Source organism: Phragmites australis, chromosome 2, assembly GCF_958298935.1.
Source record: "Phragmites australis chromosome 2, lpPhrAust1.1, whole genome shotgun sequence".
Classification (NCBI taxonomy): domain Eukaryota; kingdom Viridiplantae; phylum Streptophyta; class Magnoliopsida; order Poales; family Poaceae; genus Phragmites; species Phragmites australis.
In genome coordinates, this window is record NC_084922.1 from 49,999,727 (window position 1) to 50,016,903 (window position 17,177).

Below are 17,177 nucleotides of genomic sequence, written 5' to 3' on the forward strand. Positions count from 1 at the left end.
GTCGCCTCTCCTTCGGCTGAGGACAAGCAAAGGGGAGATCGAGTCGAGCGAGAGGACGGGCGACAAGAAGAGAAAGTCACGAGTCGGGAGAAGTTTTTTTCTCTCCCCGTGGAACAACGTGGATAGGGCTAGAATGGCTACGTGAAAATTTTGGCCACCTCAACATCCAAAAGGCCACATGGGTTTGACAGGGGAGCAAAAGTACGGGCCGGAGCGTCCTTGTGGAACGGGGCCAGGATCCCGGTGGGGTTAGACTTTCCATATAAGCTCTTAGTGTACAAAAATTACATCAATAGATTTGTATTCAAAGTATTTTTAAGATAATGTTAATATTACAATAATTGATAATATATTGTAAGAGAAATTAAAGGTAATTTTTTTCTCATATCAAAATACGTCTTATATTGATGGAAAGATGAGGAGCATGTTGGAAGTAGATTCGGAGGTCGTTACGCCTCTGATCTCGTCAAGGCAGCAGCTCGCTCCCCCCCATTCGCCGGACTCCGCGGCAAGTGTGTCCGCAGCGCGCGCTCCAAGCAACCAAGCCATCCGTCACCAATGCATGTCTATCAACAGCAAAACGAAACAGAGGAGATCGAGGCGCGCACGTACGCACGGAGGGGGACAAACAAAGAGAGGAGTGGCCGGAAGGGTACGTGAGAGAGCCGGCCATGGAGGTCCATACCTGATTGCTACGTGCGCTGCGCACGTAAGCGGTTGACAGGCAGTGGCTGATCAGAGGTGATCGGGAGGGGTTCAGTTCGTCGGCCGATCAGGTGATCGATCGATCGATATCCATCATGGCGTATCTCCGGAACAAGTCGATGGAGTTCTTCAAGAGGTTCGAGATGCCGGCGAAGAACCCGTCGGAGGACGCGCAGCGCCGGTGGCGGGAGGCCGTCGGCACGCTCGTCAAGAACCGCCGCCGCCGCTTCCGCATGGTCCCCGACCTCGACAAGCGATCTCAGGCTGAGACACAGCGCCGCAAGATCCAGGTCAGTCTGCTCTACCCATCTCATCTCATGTCATCACATCATTGCCCCGCACTCATTTGATTTCTACTTGCTGGCTATTAATCTCTTCTCCGCACGCGCCTTGATTAGATTTAATCCGTTTAGATCTGCAATTTATATAATTGCAACGTACGAATGCATGCAAATGCATCTTGTCGTGAAACGAACGCTAGTCGTCGTCTTCTGATCGATGCCTTGCAAGTTGAAAGAATATTGTTGGATTCGTCACAAGTCAGCTGATCGATTCCACACTGTTGACTGTACTTGTACAATCATTCGTTCTTCACCAATGCATGATGGCAGGCATCGGATGATGTTATCACCCTAATGCCAACCTTATCTGCGCCATTCCTTATAGTGTATAGCTGGTTCTCATATGCGAGTAACAAGAAGTGGCCTTCACGTGGAAGAGCACATTTTACCTAGATAGAAGGAAGCATGCACAATTATTTCAGTCTTTTATGCTATGACCCCTTGCCACACACAGCTGTATGCTATAATGCCCAATATCAACCAGAAATTTTCAGTAGACTTTGCACGCATGACTTACCAAAACCGTTTATTTGTGTCGATATTCATACTGCATAGGTAGGTGAAAAAAAGCATAGAGTGGGTGAAGAAAATCAACTGATGGAAAAATATTAGATGTGATGGATAGATGTTTGAGATAAGACATACGTCTATAAATCTATGTAGACTTAGCATTTTTCAACATATACTGTTTGTATTATGGATACAATGACATGTTGTCCTCGTATGCATTCTCATCCGCGTACATATTCTTGAAAAATAAAGCACACCAGATATGGCTAATATACGTATCCTCTAAAGTAATGCACAACATGTGTGGTTGATACAAAGATGCGCTACACTCTGCATATTCTCCAAAAGATAATGCACAACAGATATGGTTAATATAAATATATGCTGCTCTCAAGTGTATTCTTGGAAAAATAATTTACAGCAAATTAATTTGGTTGATAAAAAGATACACAGCCCTCATGCATATTCTCTAAAAAAAGAAAAACTGATACTCCCTCCGATTAAAAAAAAACATGACGTTGTTAGACTTTTCATGGTCTTTGATGCACACCTTTGATCACTATTTTTTATTAGATTATAGTTATATATCTAATAAAAGTATGATATTATGAAAGAATTTTTCAAGATAAATCTATACATATAATTTTTATATTTCTAAATTAAATATTTTCAAAAATTATGGATAGTTAAAATTTTAAAAGTTTCATCAGATCTTAATCAAGCATAAGTATTTGTGCCCGGAGAAAGTGAGTTTGAGTTATGGCCAGTAGCTCTACTGGCAGGTAAGTTTGAGGCCTAACGCTTTAGTCAAAATTTTCTGTGAACTAATTGTACAGATTAAAGTACACCAGAAAATTACACTGTAATATCAATGCAAGATCACTTTTTTTTGTGAAGGATTTGTTTACACTGTAATATCATTCACAGGAGAAGCTTCGTGTTGCACTATACGTGCAGAAGGCTGCACTGCAGTTCATCGACGGTACAATAGCACATCCTCTCCATTAAACAGTTCATTCAATTCGAATTGGACCAATCTGTTTGTTCCTCTGATCCTAACAATGTCGATGCTGGAATCCGCCGTAGCCGCCCGCAAGACGGAGCACCCGCTGCCGGAGATCGCGCGGCAATGCGGCTTCTCCATCAGCGCCGAGGAGCTGGCCTCCGTGGTGCGCGGCAAGGACGCCAAGAGCCTGAGGCATCACAAGGGCGTCGACGGCATCGCCCGGAAGGTCAACGTGTCCCTCGCCGACGGCACCAAGTCCGACGACACTGGCCTCCGCGCCGAGGTCTACGGCGCCAACCAGTACACCGAGAAGCCCCCGAGGACGTTCTGGATGTACCTGTGGGACGCCAGCCAGGACATGACGCTCATGCTCCTCGCCTTTTGCGCGATCATCTCCGTCGTCATAGGCCTCGCCACCGAGGGGTGGCCGAGCGGTATGTTCGACGGCGTAGGCATCATGCTCACCATCTTCCTCGTGGTCATGATCACCGCGGCCAGCGACTACAAGCAGTCGCTGCAGTTCCGGGACCTCGACAAGGAGAAGAAGAAGATTGACATGCACGTCACCCGCGACGGCTACCGGCAGAAGGTATCCATCTACGAGATTGTCGTCGGCGACATCGTCCACCTGTCCATCGGCGACCAGGTGCCGGCAGACGGCTTGTACATCGATGGCTACTCGTTCGTGGTCGACGAGTCGAGCCTGTCCGGCGAGAGCGAGCCTGTGCACGTGTCGGTCGCGAACCCGTTCTTGCTTGGCGGGACCAAGGTGCAGGACGGCTCGGCGCGGATGCTGGTGACGGCGGTCGGGATGCGCACGGAGTGGGGGAACCTGATGGAGACGCTGAGCCAGGGAGGCGAGGACGAGACGCCGCTGCAGGTCAAGCTCAACGGAGTGGCCACCATCATCGGCAAGATCGGGCTGGCGTTCTCGGTGCTCACCTTCACCGTGCTCATGGCGCGGTTCCTGGTGGGCAAGGCGCACGCGCCCGGCGGGCTGCTGCGGTGGAGGGTCGCCGACGCGCTCTCGGTGCTCAACTTCTTCGCTGTCGCAGTCACCATCATCGTCGTCGCCGTGCCCGAGGGGCTGCCTCTCGCTGTCACTCTCAGCCTGGCGTTCGCCATGAAGAAGCTCATGCAACAGCGCGCGCTGGTGAGGCACCTCTCAGCTTGCGAGACCATGGGGTCGGCGAGCTGCATCTGCACCGACAAGACCGGCACGCTCACCACGAATCACATGGTCGTCGAGAAGGTCTGGGCATCCGGGGCGGCGCAGACCGTGAGCACTGCCAAGGGCTTCGACCAACTCAAATCGTCAGTGTCAGAGAAGTTTTCGAAGGTGCTACTAGAGGGCGTGTTCCATTGCTCCGGCTCGGAGGTCGTCCGGGACAAGGACGGCAAGACCACCATCATGGGCACGCCCACCGAGACGGCCATCCTCGAATTTGGCCTGGAGGTGGAGAAGCACACGAAAGTCGAGCACGCCGACGCCAAGAAGCTCAAGGTGGAGCCGTTCAACTCGGTGAAGAAGACAATGGCCGTTGTTGTCGCGTCCCCGAATGCCGCTGGCCGCCCCCGCGCATTCCTGAAGGGCGCGTCCGAGGTCGTCCTGCAGCGGTGCAGCTGCGTTATCGACGGCACCGGGAGCGTTGAGAAACTCACAGAAGCGAAGGCGAAGCGGGTGGCCAGCGCCATCGATGCGTTCGCGTGCGAGGCGCTGCGCACGCTCTGCTTGGCTTACCAGGACGTCGGCACCGGCAACGACATCCCTAGCGACGGGTACACGCTCGTTGCAGTGTTCGGCATCAAGGACCCCCTCCGTGCGGGCGTTAGGGAGGCCGTGAAGACGTGCCACGCAGCCGGTATCAATGTCCGTATGGTCACCGGAGACAACATCAACACGGCAAAGGCGATCGCGAGGGAGTGCGGCATCCTGACCGATGACGGCATTGCCATCGAGGGGCCCGAGTTCCGGATGAAGAGCCCTGAAGAGATGAGGGAGATCATACCCAGAATCCAGGCACGTAGCTTCATGCCTTCCTTCTCTGAAGAATTTTGCACTGACGCGACTAATTTACTGTGTCTGCAGGTGATGGCTCGGTCGCTACCGTTGGACAAGCACACGCTTGTGACCAACCTGAGGGGCATGTTCAACGAGGTGGTGGCGGTGACCGGCGACGGCACGAACGACGCACCGGCGCTGCACGAGGCTGACATTGGCCTCGCCATGGGCATTGCTGGAACAGAGGTCTGTAGTACGTTTGTTCATGAGCACTCGACTCAGTGTTTCCGACTGCTTCACGTTTGCAAATGCTCAGGTTGCCAAGGAGAACGCCGACGTGATCATCATGGACGACAACTTCTCCACCATCATAAACGTCACCAAATGGGGCCGTTCCGTCTACATCAACATCCAGAAGTTTGTGCAGTTCCAGCTCACAGTGAATGTTGTCGCCCTGATGGTGAACTTCGTCTCTGCATCTTTCACAGGTGCAGACAACACGCCATTCCTCACACCAAGTCTGATCATCTTACAATGTCACATTATACCCTCTTAGTCACCTCCTGTGATAACTGAACAACAATAATTCAGGAAGCGCGCCGCTGACCATTGTGCAACTGTTGTGGGTGAACCTGATCATGGACACCCTTGGTGCGTTGGCGTTGGCGACGGAGCCACCCAACGAGGCAATGATGCAGAGGCCGCCGGTCGGCCGAGGCGACAACTTCATCACCAAGGTGATGTGGAGGAACATCATCGGCCAGAGCATCTACCAGCTGATCGTGCTTGGCCTTCTCCTCTTCAGAGGGAAGAGCCTCCTGCAGATGAACGGCGCTCACGCTGACGCCCTGCTTAACACGTTCATATTCAACACCTTTGTGTTCTGCCAGGTGCATACAAACACTTCACGCCGGAGCCTCTAAAGAGACTAAACGCTCTAGAAATCTGAATTTTTACTGTGCTTCCGTTTACGCTTTCTGCGTCTTGGTGCCCCCAGGTTTTCAACGAGGTGAACAGCAGAGAGATGGAGAAGATCAATGTCTTCGGCGGCATTTTTAGTAGCTGGATCTTCTCGGCGGTTGTCGGCGCCACAGTCGTGTTCCAGGTGATCATCGTGGAGCTCCTAGGGACGTTTGCCAGCACGGTGCATCTTAGCGGGAGGCTGTGGCTCATCAGCGTGCTCATCGGGTCAGTCAGCCTGGTGATTGGTGCCATTTTGAAGTGCATCCCTGTCGATACTAGCAATGACTCGTCAGGTCACCACGATGGCTACCAACCCATCCCCACCGGCCCCAATGCCGTGTGATTTTGAAGACATTTCACAATTCTTCTTTTCAAAAATAAAGGAATCGAGTTTTGTGGTTTGAATAGTTTGGATAGGAACAATGGTTAAGTAATTTGATTTTCATCTCTTGAATATTCTGTCTTTCTAGCAAACAAAGATTCTAAATGCTGATGATAGAATCAGTGTTTTAGAGAATAACGGTAGAATTTATTCAAATTTAATTTTTATATATTGGCATATTTGGTATACTTTATTGGATGAATGTTTTGCCCTTTTAACCACTAGTCTGCCTCATGGAGGTAAATCGCTAGCCCATTTAGCGAAATCGTTATTTTAACTGTGACAGGTAAAATGTTAGCTTTACATTTTCTCGTACCTTATAACCATCTTTTCTCAGCTCATAATACACATGAATTTTATAGATATCATGTATCTTCTTTACTTTTTAGAATTAGTTAAATGCATGTGCGTCACAACGGAACCCATATTTTATGCAAAACAGTTATATGTTCTACACAAAATAATTGTGTTTCAAACACACCATACGCGGAGCATACGAATTTACAACACACCATATAAAGCATTTCGACATTTTATCAAACTCACAGGTGGGATTACTTTCTCTGTAAATAATAGCTTCACGTAGAAGAGACTCATCATTAGTTATGTAATACCAAGCATTTTAAAATCAAAGTTCTCACATGCAACATAGAAACAAATATCAAAAGCACACATATGAAGAGTTGCTATTAAGCACTTCAATTTAAGTCATTGAAAACAATAAAAACCAAAATCTAATGACCAATAACTTCTCAATATCAAATCATTTAACAAAATATGTCTTGGCTCCACCCCTGCCATTAATACACAAGTCAATAAGTTATTATGATCTTACAACACAATTATACCTGTACTTTATTCCTTCTTTAATGCAATAACTATGTTCGAGAAAAAACCTCCATATAACCCACTTGCTTCTTGCACTTCAGGCTTCACTCACCTTTATCTTATACCATCTACATGCTCTATCCTTTACCTTTAGCGACGCCAGCAACATCTATTAGAAATTTAAAATCACTATAAAACAACCAATAGTAGTTATTAACAAATAAGATTAAAAAAACATTGAGTAGACATCAAGAACAACCAGAGGTTGTGTCAAAGCCATAGAGTGACGCTGTTAACTCAAATATGATTAAGTTTACATATTTTGAAATGATTAGCTATTTTGACATATTGTCCATAGATCTAACTATTGCTATTATTATTATAACTAATATATTTTATGTTTTTCACTAAAAGCCATTATATCACGAAGCTAAAGTTAAGCACATACCAATTAGATTCAGTTAATAAACAAAGAAACTGGTTAGAGACGATGATAATGTAGACACATGTATATCCATCAAGAAGAAATGAACGAAACAAGTTGAGTCCTTGTCTTCTGGGTTTTCAACCTCCCTTGCAAGTCCCAAATTTCACCTCTAACCATATTAAACAACCATATAATTCAAATAAAAACATTAATGCATAGCTTGTAGTTTTTTAGCCTGAACTCTGAAAACCTACTAATTGAACATGGAAAAAAAAATCTTTGCATTTTATTTTTCATTTGGAAAACATGAGACTACTTCCTTGGATGTCAATTACTGGAGCAGACTTTAGATGAAGACTAGAAACATAGCAAGCCATTGGCGCACGATATTGACCTGTCGCCAAATTCAAAAAGTGAGATGCAGCAGTTTGATGCATATGTAGGCATAATACCAAATTTGGTACAAATGTAAAGTTATAGTTATTTAACCAATGTATTCGAACGGAATAAATACTCTACTGGCTCTAATTATATTTTCTAATCTAAATATTAAGTACATATATAATCTAAGATCAAAATTACTATTACACTATACTTAGATTCTGTTACGAGATCATAAAATATATAAATATTATACCTACTCTATTTTATCAACTTAATACCATTTAACCAATATATTCAAACGGAATAAATAATCTACTTGCTCTAATTACATTTTCTAATCTAAATATTAAGTACATATATAATCTAGGATCAAAATTACTATTACACTATAAAAGATTATGTTACGACATCATAAAATATACAAATATTATACCTACTATATTTTATCAACTTAATACCATTTAACCAATGTATTCGAACAGAATAAATACTCTACTTACTCTAATTACATTTTCTAATCTAAATATTACATACATACATAATATACGCACTTATTATTACGAAAGGCTATTCTCTTTACACGCTGTTGCTCTACTCTGCTCGCACTCAACTGCTATTGCACTACAGCTCCTCGCGCTCGACTGCTGCTTCAAATGTTGCTCACGCTCACCTGCTGCTCTGCTCACGCAGCCAACTCGCTCTGCACAAATGCAGAAGATGGAAGGGAGGGAGCTATTTTATAGCCATCGCTCTGCCGCGCGCGATGCAAATTGGAACGAAACCGGCCGACCGACAGCATAAAGCAAAAAGCAAAAGCGAAAAGAAAAAGTAAAACATGACGTAACATCACGTGACGGCACACGGTTACCGAAGAAGTGTATTTCAGCACACTGTGTGCTGAATCCACATTGTTCCCTATATTCGACATACGGTGTACCGAATATAGGTAATTTTTAACACACGGTGTGCCGAATACAAATGCTAGATTCGTAAATACAATTATGGTTATCTATTTCAATAAATACGCTCAGGTATAATGTACAAATTTGTATTTTTGCCGATGAATTCCTTATTGCTTATCGTTCGTACAGGTATCAGAGACATCATGAGCTCATCTAGTATACACTCAGGCTCCTGTAACCGAAGGACCCAATCCTTCCATGCTGCAGTCTCATGAAAAATGACACCGTGCCGGATTAGTTATACCAAAACTTTGGAGAAACTTGTTAACGGAATGATATATCCAAACCATGCAAAGTAATACCATCCCAGGGTCACACCCCTACACAACAAAAGCATTCCAAAATCTCACATAGCGTGTGCCTAGAGCCAATAGAGCGCACATGATCATGCGGAGGGCCAGAGGCTGGAACGATAAATACATGCAAGAGTGTGCAGGGGGTAATACGAGTTACTAGAGGAAGATAAGCATATATGTACACGAGTGCTTTGCTCGTCTTGCATGGTACCTAACCTATCCAGATCTTGCTCACATGGTTTTTTCACGGAAAAGGCGATACCTACACAACACAAAAGCCACCATTGCGGAGTTAGAAGGCAGGGCAAATTACAATGATACTGCAAACCAAAATATGCTAGAATGTTAAGAGAGCGTGCACCTTTTGAACTCTAGCTTCTGAGTGACAATACCATTCAGCAAAAGCTCCGAGTCAAACACTTCGAAACCTGCAGCGATTGTTCAAAATATGTTCCCTGAGATTGCGAGAAATGGAGGAAGCAACAGGAAAAAAAAAAGATATTCTCAGAGAGAAAATCTGTAACATGTACCAATTTTAATTAATGGAATACAGATCATGTGGTCTTCTTGACAAGAGATTACAAAGGCCCCTTCAAGATTCTTGTTCTTCATCATGGAGGATGAGATTCTCTCCACCGGCTGACAAAATTTGTTTACCACTAAATCAAATTAGCCAAATTATGAATCTAAGCATGAAATTTTAACATGTATAGAGGTCATACAAATTATTCATAAGCTAAATTATCTGACCTTTCTGTTTGCCTTGTGGCTATATGGTTGATAAATCTAGATTCTAGGAAGTGGAAGGTAGATTACCAAGGAAAATGGGATCGCTAGCAAAACAAAATGCAGACTGATACGGATAGATGTAGATTACCAATTGCATACCTGACCATGAGCAGCCACCACTAAACTTTTCAGAAGATCCTTGCTAGGCTTGGCATTTGGTGTGATTAGTACTCTTCTACCCTAAAATGAATTTTGAAAAACTCACGAAACATTAAGATAACGTAAGTGTAACAAAAGAAATGCCAATAAAATGTAATATAAATGTTAAAAGCTCTCTTGGCATAAAAGAGAATACAACTGTCTCCGTCACTATTCATTTTCCCATTTCAATTGGATTCTTCATTACTAAGAAATTAGAGGCAAACCTCGAGCAATGGTTTTTTGCAGGCTCGGCTTAGTGAGACAGGCATGCTAAAGCCTAGCTCCTTTTCCTTCTTCATATCCCTCATAATGTATTTCTTTTCATCAATGAAGCACCTTGCTTCTCCACAGCATTCAAGCCATGATGGTGTAACTATAGGTATTCCCATGGCTATTGCTTCCAGCATGTTCCTTGTACGAGCAAACTTTTCAGCAACAAAGTGTGTAGCCACTGAAATAGTCGTCGCCACAGGTAGTCCAAAGTGTATCAATATCTGTCAATGTCCAACAAAATTTAGAAGGTGGGAACTATGAAAAGGCATTCAATTACTGTTTTCGGTATGTACAAATGATGTATTGAACACTACCTTAGTTTGCAGTTTGATGGTTTCCTTGTCCATGCTTCGGCTGAACAGAACACAGACTTTGGACATGTTTCTTCTTCGCCTGCTCGATGGCAAAACTGGGGATTCTTCATTTCTAAACAGACTGGCAAGTTCTCTGGAACCTGGTGATTTCAGAAGGCCTTTCTTCGGTGGCTTCTCCGATATATGTGCCCTAGATTGGGGGCCTGTGCTATTTAGCTCTCTCAGTGGTACTCTGCATGTCAAACTAGAGTTGTGATCTTTCTGTACAGACGTGGATTGTTTTTCCAGTCGAGCAAGCTGGTAGAAATCAGGGTCAGATATGCTAACTGTTTTAGCTGTTGATGAGTCTGCTACTTCTAAACTTGTGGTTGTAAGTGTCGTTGACCTGCTACTGCTAGCTTTATTGAATTGAACTTTCGAGCTTCTTGAAATAAACATATATGTTCTCTTCCTTTTAGGATGGATTACAGCATCTGAACCTAGAATATTTGAGTCATCTGCACCAGATCCCATGATTTCTTCTGACACCTCATGATTTATGGCTCCTTGTATAATCCCACTGTCCATGCTTCTTTTTGCTTTCCCTGCCACTTGCTTTGGATTCGTCCTATTTTCTGACTTGCTGGGATGCTTTGTCAAAGAGCTTGAACTTCCACCAATTAGCTTTTGAATCGGTGATTCAACTGAACATATCTTATCCCCTTTGCTTTCTTTTCCCAAATTTCTTCTGGGAATAGAACTTTCAGAATGTGCGTTCTCCCTGACAACATAATTGGCAGTTGATGCATTTGACAAAGCTTCCATGGCTTCAGCTGCCATTTGAGTATTTGGCCCAATATAATACGCTTCATATAAATCATCAGTAGAACCAACTGGTTCTGACTTCTTAAAAGGATTCACGCCTGAGTCATCATCTATACATTCTGGTATGAACCCAACCTTGGTACCTGACCCACAGCCACCATATCTCTGGGAGGCCAAATGTTTCACTTGAGTGTTAGTATGGATCCTTTGCTTTTTCCTGGAAATTATACTGGCATCGCATTCATCATTATTGGGAGTATTAACCCAGTCGAAAATACGTGCCTTCAGGAGACGGCTCCTTTTGGCCAGGCACTGAGCTACTTTTGTGCCTAATGTACACATTGACTTTGTCCTACTAATCTGGTCAGTGCTTATTTTCTGAGAAGTTTCTATATCATCTTCTACGAGCAGCCTGTCCACAATATCAATAGCAGTGGCCTGTGATGCATCGCCAGGCTCCTGCGAATTAAGGTAATCTAACCCTCCCTGAACTCCTGCGGTACTTGTTATGCCCATGCTGTGATGACTGAACATAGATAGGCAAGCACCTGTTATGGAGTTATAAACTCAAAACTGTAAACAGCATTACCAACACCAGACTGATCTTGATCTGACTGTCAAATTGCTAAGACAACCTGAACTTGATACTGAGTGCAGAAAACTTCTCAGATTCAAATGGTTGGGTGATGTATACACCAAAACTGCATAAATGGAAGGAACATTTTTTAAATTGCCAAAGTATTCAAATGCATATATACATGCCAGAATGTGCAAACAAAAAATGTATGACTACAAGAAAGATAAATGACTTGCGCTGAGTTGTCTAGGGATATGGAGAAATCGTAGGTGATAGCTGAAAACTTAAACATGGTAGCCACTAGCCAGGGCTAAGATGTTCAGATAGTGTTCAGTGTTCACAAAAATTGAATATCAATATTTTGGTTTCCAGAAAAACAAAAACTGGTTCCTAGAGGCAGCTCTCGGGGGAGTGATCCGGGTTCGAGAATTCAGATGGGCTAAAAGCTTGCCTAGACTGTGAAACGGCAATACGGCAATCAACTGTTGTCATAAAACAAGATTAGACAGTACAAGCAAGAACAAAATTAAATACCGAAAACAACATCTAATCGGATATCATAATAAAGGGCATTGAGAAACATGACACCTTGATCATCCTAGAAATCAGTAATAAATTAATAATGCAAAAGTTTCCAACAACATAATCACATTCACACGGCCCACTCCTACTTATAATTAGTACTGTGCTTCACGATGGAAGCACCAAGAGTGATGTATGCTACAGTGTTGTTGTTGAACTTATCGTCACTACTTATTTCACAAAACGTGTCTCTACGACCATCTCATGGTCGCGGCACGAATCATCAGAAGCCGGCAAGGTCTCGTGTATAGAGGCAAGGGGATAAGCTTCACGGCTGGGAGGAAGAAAGGGAGACCTATGATATAATCCGTGTGCCGTGGAGCGCATGGAGAGTTGGAGACTAGGAGTGGAGCAATCGAGAAGGGGCAATCAGAGGGTTAAGCCAAAATCCCTCGTAAGAGGCGAAAAACGGGCGATTTGGCGCATGATCCAAATACTAACAAAAATTCCGCGAAAATGTTGGGGGGATGGGAAATCAATACCTCCTTTCGAGGGGAGGAAGGCCAGAAACTTGCAGGGCTTCGCGTCTTAGCTTCGGCACTAATCCGCCGCCGCCATTGATCGAAGCGCGCAAGGGGACATCCGATTTGGGGTTTTGTGGTGTGCTGCGAATGCGACGGCAGATTGGGGGAGCGGAAGAAGAGAGATGATGAGTGTCCGTGTAGTGGAGAGAGGGAAGCACCGCGGGAGGGATGGCGTACTATGGAAGCCAAACGCCCGCGGGAGGGATGGCGTACTATGGAAGCCAAACGCCGCGCGCCGCGCTTCTGCTACACGCTCACACACTCTGTGGTCCGCGTTGTGCCCTCCTCGCACTCCTCATCTTGAAGGGAAGAAATAATTTTGATGGGAAAATTTCGGAGCTACTTTTCCGGCGAGAGCGCGAAAATAAATTTGGTAAAGTTGGAAATGTCCGTACGAGTACTGAAATGTAAAGTATGTAGCTAAATGCTCGTGTGTTTAATTTGTAACAAAAGTATAAACATTAGATATGTTAACATCAAGCAAAATCTTAAGGTGCAAAGACGTAAATACACTATAAGAACACTGTCAAACGAGTACATAGAGAAAAATATATAGTTTAATTTTAGATAGATGCGAAAAAAAGATTATCCACTATTTTTTTTCCTAAATTTTATATTTATTTTTATAAGTAAAACAGATCTATATCTATAGCTGTGATGCCAGAGGAGGAAGGTGAATGGCAAAAATAAGCAAATTATTTTAATGTTGAGGATTTTTATTACATAGGATGTGATTAGGGAAAGATGTGATGTGAAAATCAAATCGTGTTTTATATAATACTGATATCACTCTGCTGTTTGAAATATATGAAAAAAAAAATTAAGTACCTCCCTCACATGACGAATATTTCAGTCTGAGCGAATGGTGCAAACAAACCAGACGAAATAAAATGGTAGGTTACAGAGAGTGAGGATTAGTTTACGTGACAACTTTGTCAAAGGAAAAGAGCTCGTTTGCTAGAATAGAATCTTAAAACACAATAAGTTTACAATTAACACATTGAAAGAAACAGTGGATCGTTCATTGTAGTATGTAAAATTCCTTCAGAAGCAGTCACTTGATATTCAGAGAGAACAACGTGATGTCACCGATCTCAGAACCCTAACCTAGTGAATAATGCATGCATGTTCTTTTCCAAACAAATCTAACCACGCACTGGAACAGAGAGTATAATACATGATTGTCACCAATCAAAAGATAAATGGAGTATCATCTAGACATAACTCCTAACAGAGTGACAGCATTTAGTTGTCCTAACAGAGTAAAATGCTTCCAACATCAGGCATGCAGCATTGTAGCACAGCAACCACAAGTGAGCACCAAATAGGCATCGAATAAATGTCAGAAAAGAGCATTTCCTATATCTAACGACAACCCGTGTTGTCTAGGTATGCAGGTTGCAGTAACATTAACATCCTTTTTTAGGACTCAGCACCATCCTTCAATCATGCCTGCACATCTATGGGATTATGGGAGCCAGTCGGCCACAGTACATGTGTCGATAAATCCAAATAGAGGTTCAGGTTTCCAAAGTGTTAAATGCTATTCTTTGTGTTTAGCCACAAACAGTTTGCTCATATCTTCAGTAACAACGTTGCTCCTGTGAAGCAGTAACCAAAACAATAAACATTACTCAGGGATAGACATACATAATGTGAATAATTGGCAAACACATTCTCGGATTGGGCCCATATGCCTTAGTTCACTAAAGCATTGGCCTGGGGGGCGGGGGGTGAGGATAACACCTTGAATAGGATTGGTCCTATGCCATAACAACAAAGTGTCAGGGAAAAAAAAAAGCTAACCTTCCACGAAGCTGTGGTGGAACTAGAGTGTTCCCTGCAGCACTCCTTGCCCCACGGGGTTGTGATTGCATCCTTGGAAATTTACTGCGTGAGTCATGAAATGCGGATCCATTTGATTCTCTCTTCCTTGATGCATCATCTCTAGAGGAATGGTCAGAAGCTCTTGGCTGTAGAGACTGAAGAGAAGGCGGAGCAAAGAGATCTGCAACATCTGGGAGGTCTAATGACAGAGTGGGCAGGGAGACATTACTTGAACTACTGGGTGCTACATTCCTGGAGCAAAAACACAAAATCAAGAAGTTAAGAACTATCTGATAACACATCAAAACCTAGAAAGCAATGGTGGGGAGGATTGGTGGTACTGTACTTGCATTTAGAAAATATGACATGCATGCATCCAGAATAACACTTCAGCCAATGCAGTTACAACCGAAAACAAAAAATTCCGGAAGGAAAAAAAAAAGGCCAGGGCCAAAATGAAGAGGGGACAATGAAATATAACAAAGGAAATAAATTCATATGCAATACAGTAAAGGACATCCAAAACACCAGTATCCAACTTGCCCTGTAAGAAGTACCGTTTTTTTCTTAAAAAAATCAGGGACACAGCAACCACAGTTTTTTTTCTAACTTGTTGGGCTTCAGAGAAACAATAGGGGCCCATGTAAAGGGAGCATAACAGCCATATCCTCCATTAGTGGCTTAGTGCTTTTATTCTGATGACAAACAGCCTGGAAAAATCATGATGAGAGGAACCCAACACCTCACAGAATCCACCACCTAATTTTTTGTTTCAGACTATGCCAGTACTTTCCATGACTTATGCTATCAGTCTCCTTTTACCGTTATTACTATTACTAGTACCTTTTATTTTTTTATTTTTCTCATTATTTTTTTTGTTGGATCTTGTGGATTTCATCTCTAGCCTAACCCAACTTGCTTGGGACTAAAACGCTATGTTGTTGTTATTGTTGTACTATGCCAGTACTTTAGTTACATATTGATTTATAACGGCATGCAAAGTAGAAAAGCAACAATCATCATCAAATTATGATACATGGTAAGAATTGACAAGCTGGACTGTGCAGCAACCACTGTAGTAGCAGAATCATGAACAAGTAAATTGTTGCAGAAGTGATATGTGACTGAATTGTTCACGTATATAGTTACCTTTGCCCCTGTGAACAAGAATTTTAAAGTAGCCAATCCAATATTAAAAGGCAGAGCAGGTTCAAATGTTTGGGTTTTTGATCGGACATCTTTGATAAAAATTTGGATGGTTTATATTTTCAAGGACTAGGCTGGAAGGGACAGAAGAAGGTATGAAGATAATATAAACGGTGCAGGAATGGAGGGTTCTGTAAAGGATACTCAGTTTCTGCAGATGGATCGCTGCATTGCACTGTCTTTGGAGAAGCTGGTCGAGAACACAAGGATGGTGTGGACATGTTGCTGGACGACATTTCCCTGAACAAGCCTTATCATTGTAGTTACACTACTTAGTTGGATTCAATCTGGTTTTCTTCCGTATTGGCCTGGAGTGAACTTCATTGGAGATGAAATTTACAGAGTTTGTATCTGGGGAGATAATATCAGCTTTCCCTCGAGTGCTGCTAAGCTTTTGCAAACTGAATGCACTGATACGGTTTTCTTTTATATAGAAAGTGAATGTGGAGGTGTCTTCCCTGATTTCTAAATAAAAGGGCCGGGGCTGTGCTATATATCACTTTTCAAGCATACCCTGATATGCATAGAACTCTCTTCAGAGTTTTGAAGTGACATAAATATATTCCATCCCCGCCAATAAAAGGAGCACATTGCACAATAAATCCAACACATGCATGCCAATTATCATTTCGAATAGAATCTTCACTAACATAGGTGTTGTGCTACTGCGAGCTATTTGGGAAACCATGACTTGCAGTCTTGTATCGATGTAGGATTTGCAAGTACGGTGATTCGATTCCTAGTGGCTTCGGCTTTGGTACAGTACACTCAATCATCCATCCACCACTGTCACTTAGTCACTGACCAAGCAACGCCCCGTTTCTACAAGCGAAACCCTAGAGAGAGAAGACAGCACGGGCTTACTGGCTGGGGGCAGGCGGCGGCGGAGTAAGCTGAGGAGCGGAGGCCGCCGACGTGGAAGGCGACGGAGGCCTCGGCTGCGGCCCGATGGGGGGTGGCGAGGCGGCGGGAGGCTCGCGGGCGTCTTCCTCGTCGGAGGAGGCGTCGTAGGCGACCAGCGACATCGGGTCAGGGTGCCGTGCCGTGCCGTGTAACGGATGCGATGCAATGGGTTGGGTTGGGTTCCCCTCTTCTGGTTGGGTTTACATGTGGGCCTTGGGCCGGTGGGCCTTAGTAATCCAGCTCAAGTGCGATTTTTTTTATATATTTCGGAAATAAAAAATTGCCTAGACGTCCGTTTGAAAAATTAAAAAATAGGCTACTATCATGTCTGTAAGGACGATATATTTTTTTTTAAAAAGCATATCAATTTTTGCAATTTTTTAAACAGATACTTATTTTGTAAAAATTTATTTTCGAAATATATTAAAAAA

At 43.5% G+C, this 17,177-nt stretch overlaps 3 protein-coding genes across 7 annotated transcripts; 1 reads left to right on the forward strand and 2 right to left on the reverse strand.

The window, feature by feature from the left end:
- The first annotated feature begins 628 nt into the window (after positions 1–628).
- LOC133910238 (calcium-transporting ATPase 1, plasma membrane-type) lies at positions 629–5,990 on the forward strand. Of its 5 annotated transcripts, XM_062352756.1 has the most exons (8): positions 629–995; positions 2,484–2,538; positions 2,643–4,309; positions 4,523–4,582; positions 4,652–4,810; positions 4,881–5,052; positions 5,156–5,454; positions 5,562–5,990. In XM_062352756.1, the coding sequence occupies exons 1-8, from the start codon at positions 801–803 to the stop codon at positions 5,868–5,870; spliced, it is 2,916 nt and encodes a 971-aa protein (XP_062208740.1). In that variant the 5' UTR covers positions 629–800; the 3' UTR covers positions 5,871–5,990. The 5 variants fall into 5 exon arrangements, with proteins under 5 accessions (XP_062208740.1, XP_062208738.1, XP_062208736.1 ...); XM_062352754.1 differs by having other exon boundaries at positions 2,484–2,546; positions 2,654–4,582; XM_062352752.1 differs by having other exon boundaries at positions 2,484–2,544; positions 2,646–4,582.
- Positions 5,991–8,766: 2,776 nt separating this feature from the next.
- Positions 8,767–13,057, reverse strand: LOC133909569 (uncharacterized). Its single transcript, XM_062352053.1, has 7 exons — positions 12,769–13,057; positions 10,324–11,828; positions 9,961–10,230; positions 9,695–9,775; positions 9,337–9,445; positions 9,168–9,234; positions 8,767–9,068 (listed from the first exon to the last, which is right to left on the reverse strand). The coding sequence occupies exons 2-7, from the start codon at positions 11,659–11,661 to the stop codon at positions 9,038–9,040; spliced, it is 1,896 nt and encodes a 631-aa protein (XP_062208037.1). The 5' UTR covers positions 11,662–11,828; positions 12,769–13,057; the 3' UTR covers positions 8,767–9,037.
- Positions 13,058–13,724: 667 nt separating this feature from the next.
- LOC133909570 (vegetative cell wall protein gp1-like) lies at positions 13,725–16,930 on the reverse strand. Its single transcript, XM_062352054.1, has 3 exons — positions 16,708–16,930; positions 14,617–14,889; positions 13,725–14,411 (listed from the first exon to the last, which is right to left on the reverse strand). The coding sequence occupies exons 1-3, from the start codon at positions 16,866–16,868 to the stop codon at positions 14,354–14,356; spliced, it is 492 nt and encodes a 163-aa protein (XP_062208038.1). The 5' UTR covers positions 16,869–16,930; the 3' UTR covers positions 13,725–14,353.
- Positions 16,931–17,177: the final 247 nt, after the last annotated feature.

Excerpts from the sequence above, each read along its gene's own strand:
- LOC133910238 (XM_062352752.1), top strand. The coding sequence starts at position 801 with ATGGCGTATCTCCGGAACAAGTCGATGGAGTTCTTCAAGAGGTTCGAG. Across the intron at positions 996-2,483 it reads CACAGCGCCGCAAGATCCAG|GAGAAGCTTCGTGTTGCACT; the intron begins GTCAGTCTGCTC and ends TATCATTCACAG. Across the intron at positions 2,545-2,645 it reads GCAGTTCATCGACGGTACAA|CCCGCAAGACGGAGCACCCG; the intron begins TAGCACATCCTC and ends CCGCCGTAGCCG.
- LOC133909569 (XM_062352053.1), bottom strand. The coding sequence starts at position 11,661 with ATGTTCAGTCATCACAGCATGGGCATAACAAGTACCGCAGGAGTTCAG. Across the intron at positions 10,231-10,323 it reads CCATCAAACTGCAAACTAAG|ATATTGATACACTTTGGACT; the intron begins GTAGTGTTCAAT and ends GGACATTGACAG. Across the intron at positions 9,446-9,694 it reads TGGTGGCTGCTCATGGTCAG|CCGGTGGAGAGAATCTCATC; the intron begins GTATGCAATTGG and ends AAATTTTGTCAG.
- LOC133909570 (XM_062352054.1), bottom strand. The coding sequence starts at position 16,868 with ATGTCGCTGGTCGCCTACGACGCCTCCTCCGACGAGGAAGACGCCCGC. Across the intron at positions 14,890-16,707 it reads CCGCCGCCTGCCCCCAGCCA|GAATGTAGCACCCAGTAGTT; the intron begins GTAAGCCCGTGC and ends TTTTTGCTCCAG. Across the intron at positions 14,412-14,616 it reads CCACCACAGCTTCGTGGAAG|GAGCAACGTTGTTACTGAAG; the intron begins GTTAGCTTTTTT and ends ACTGCTTCACAG.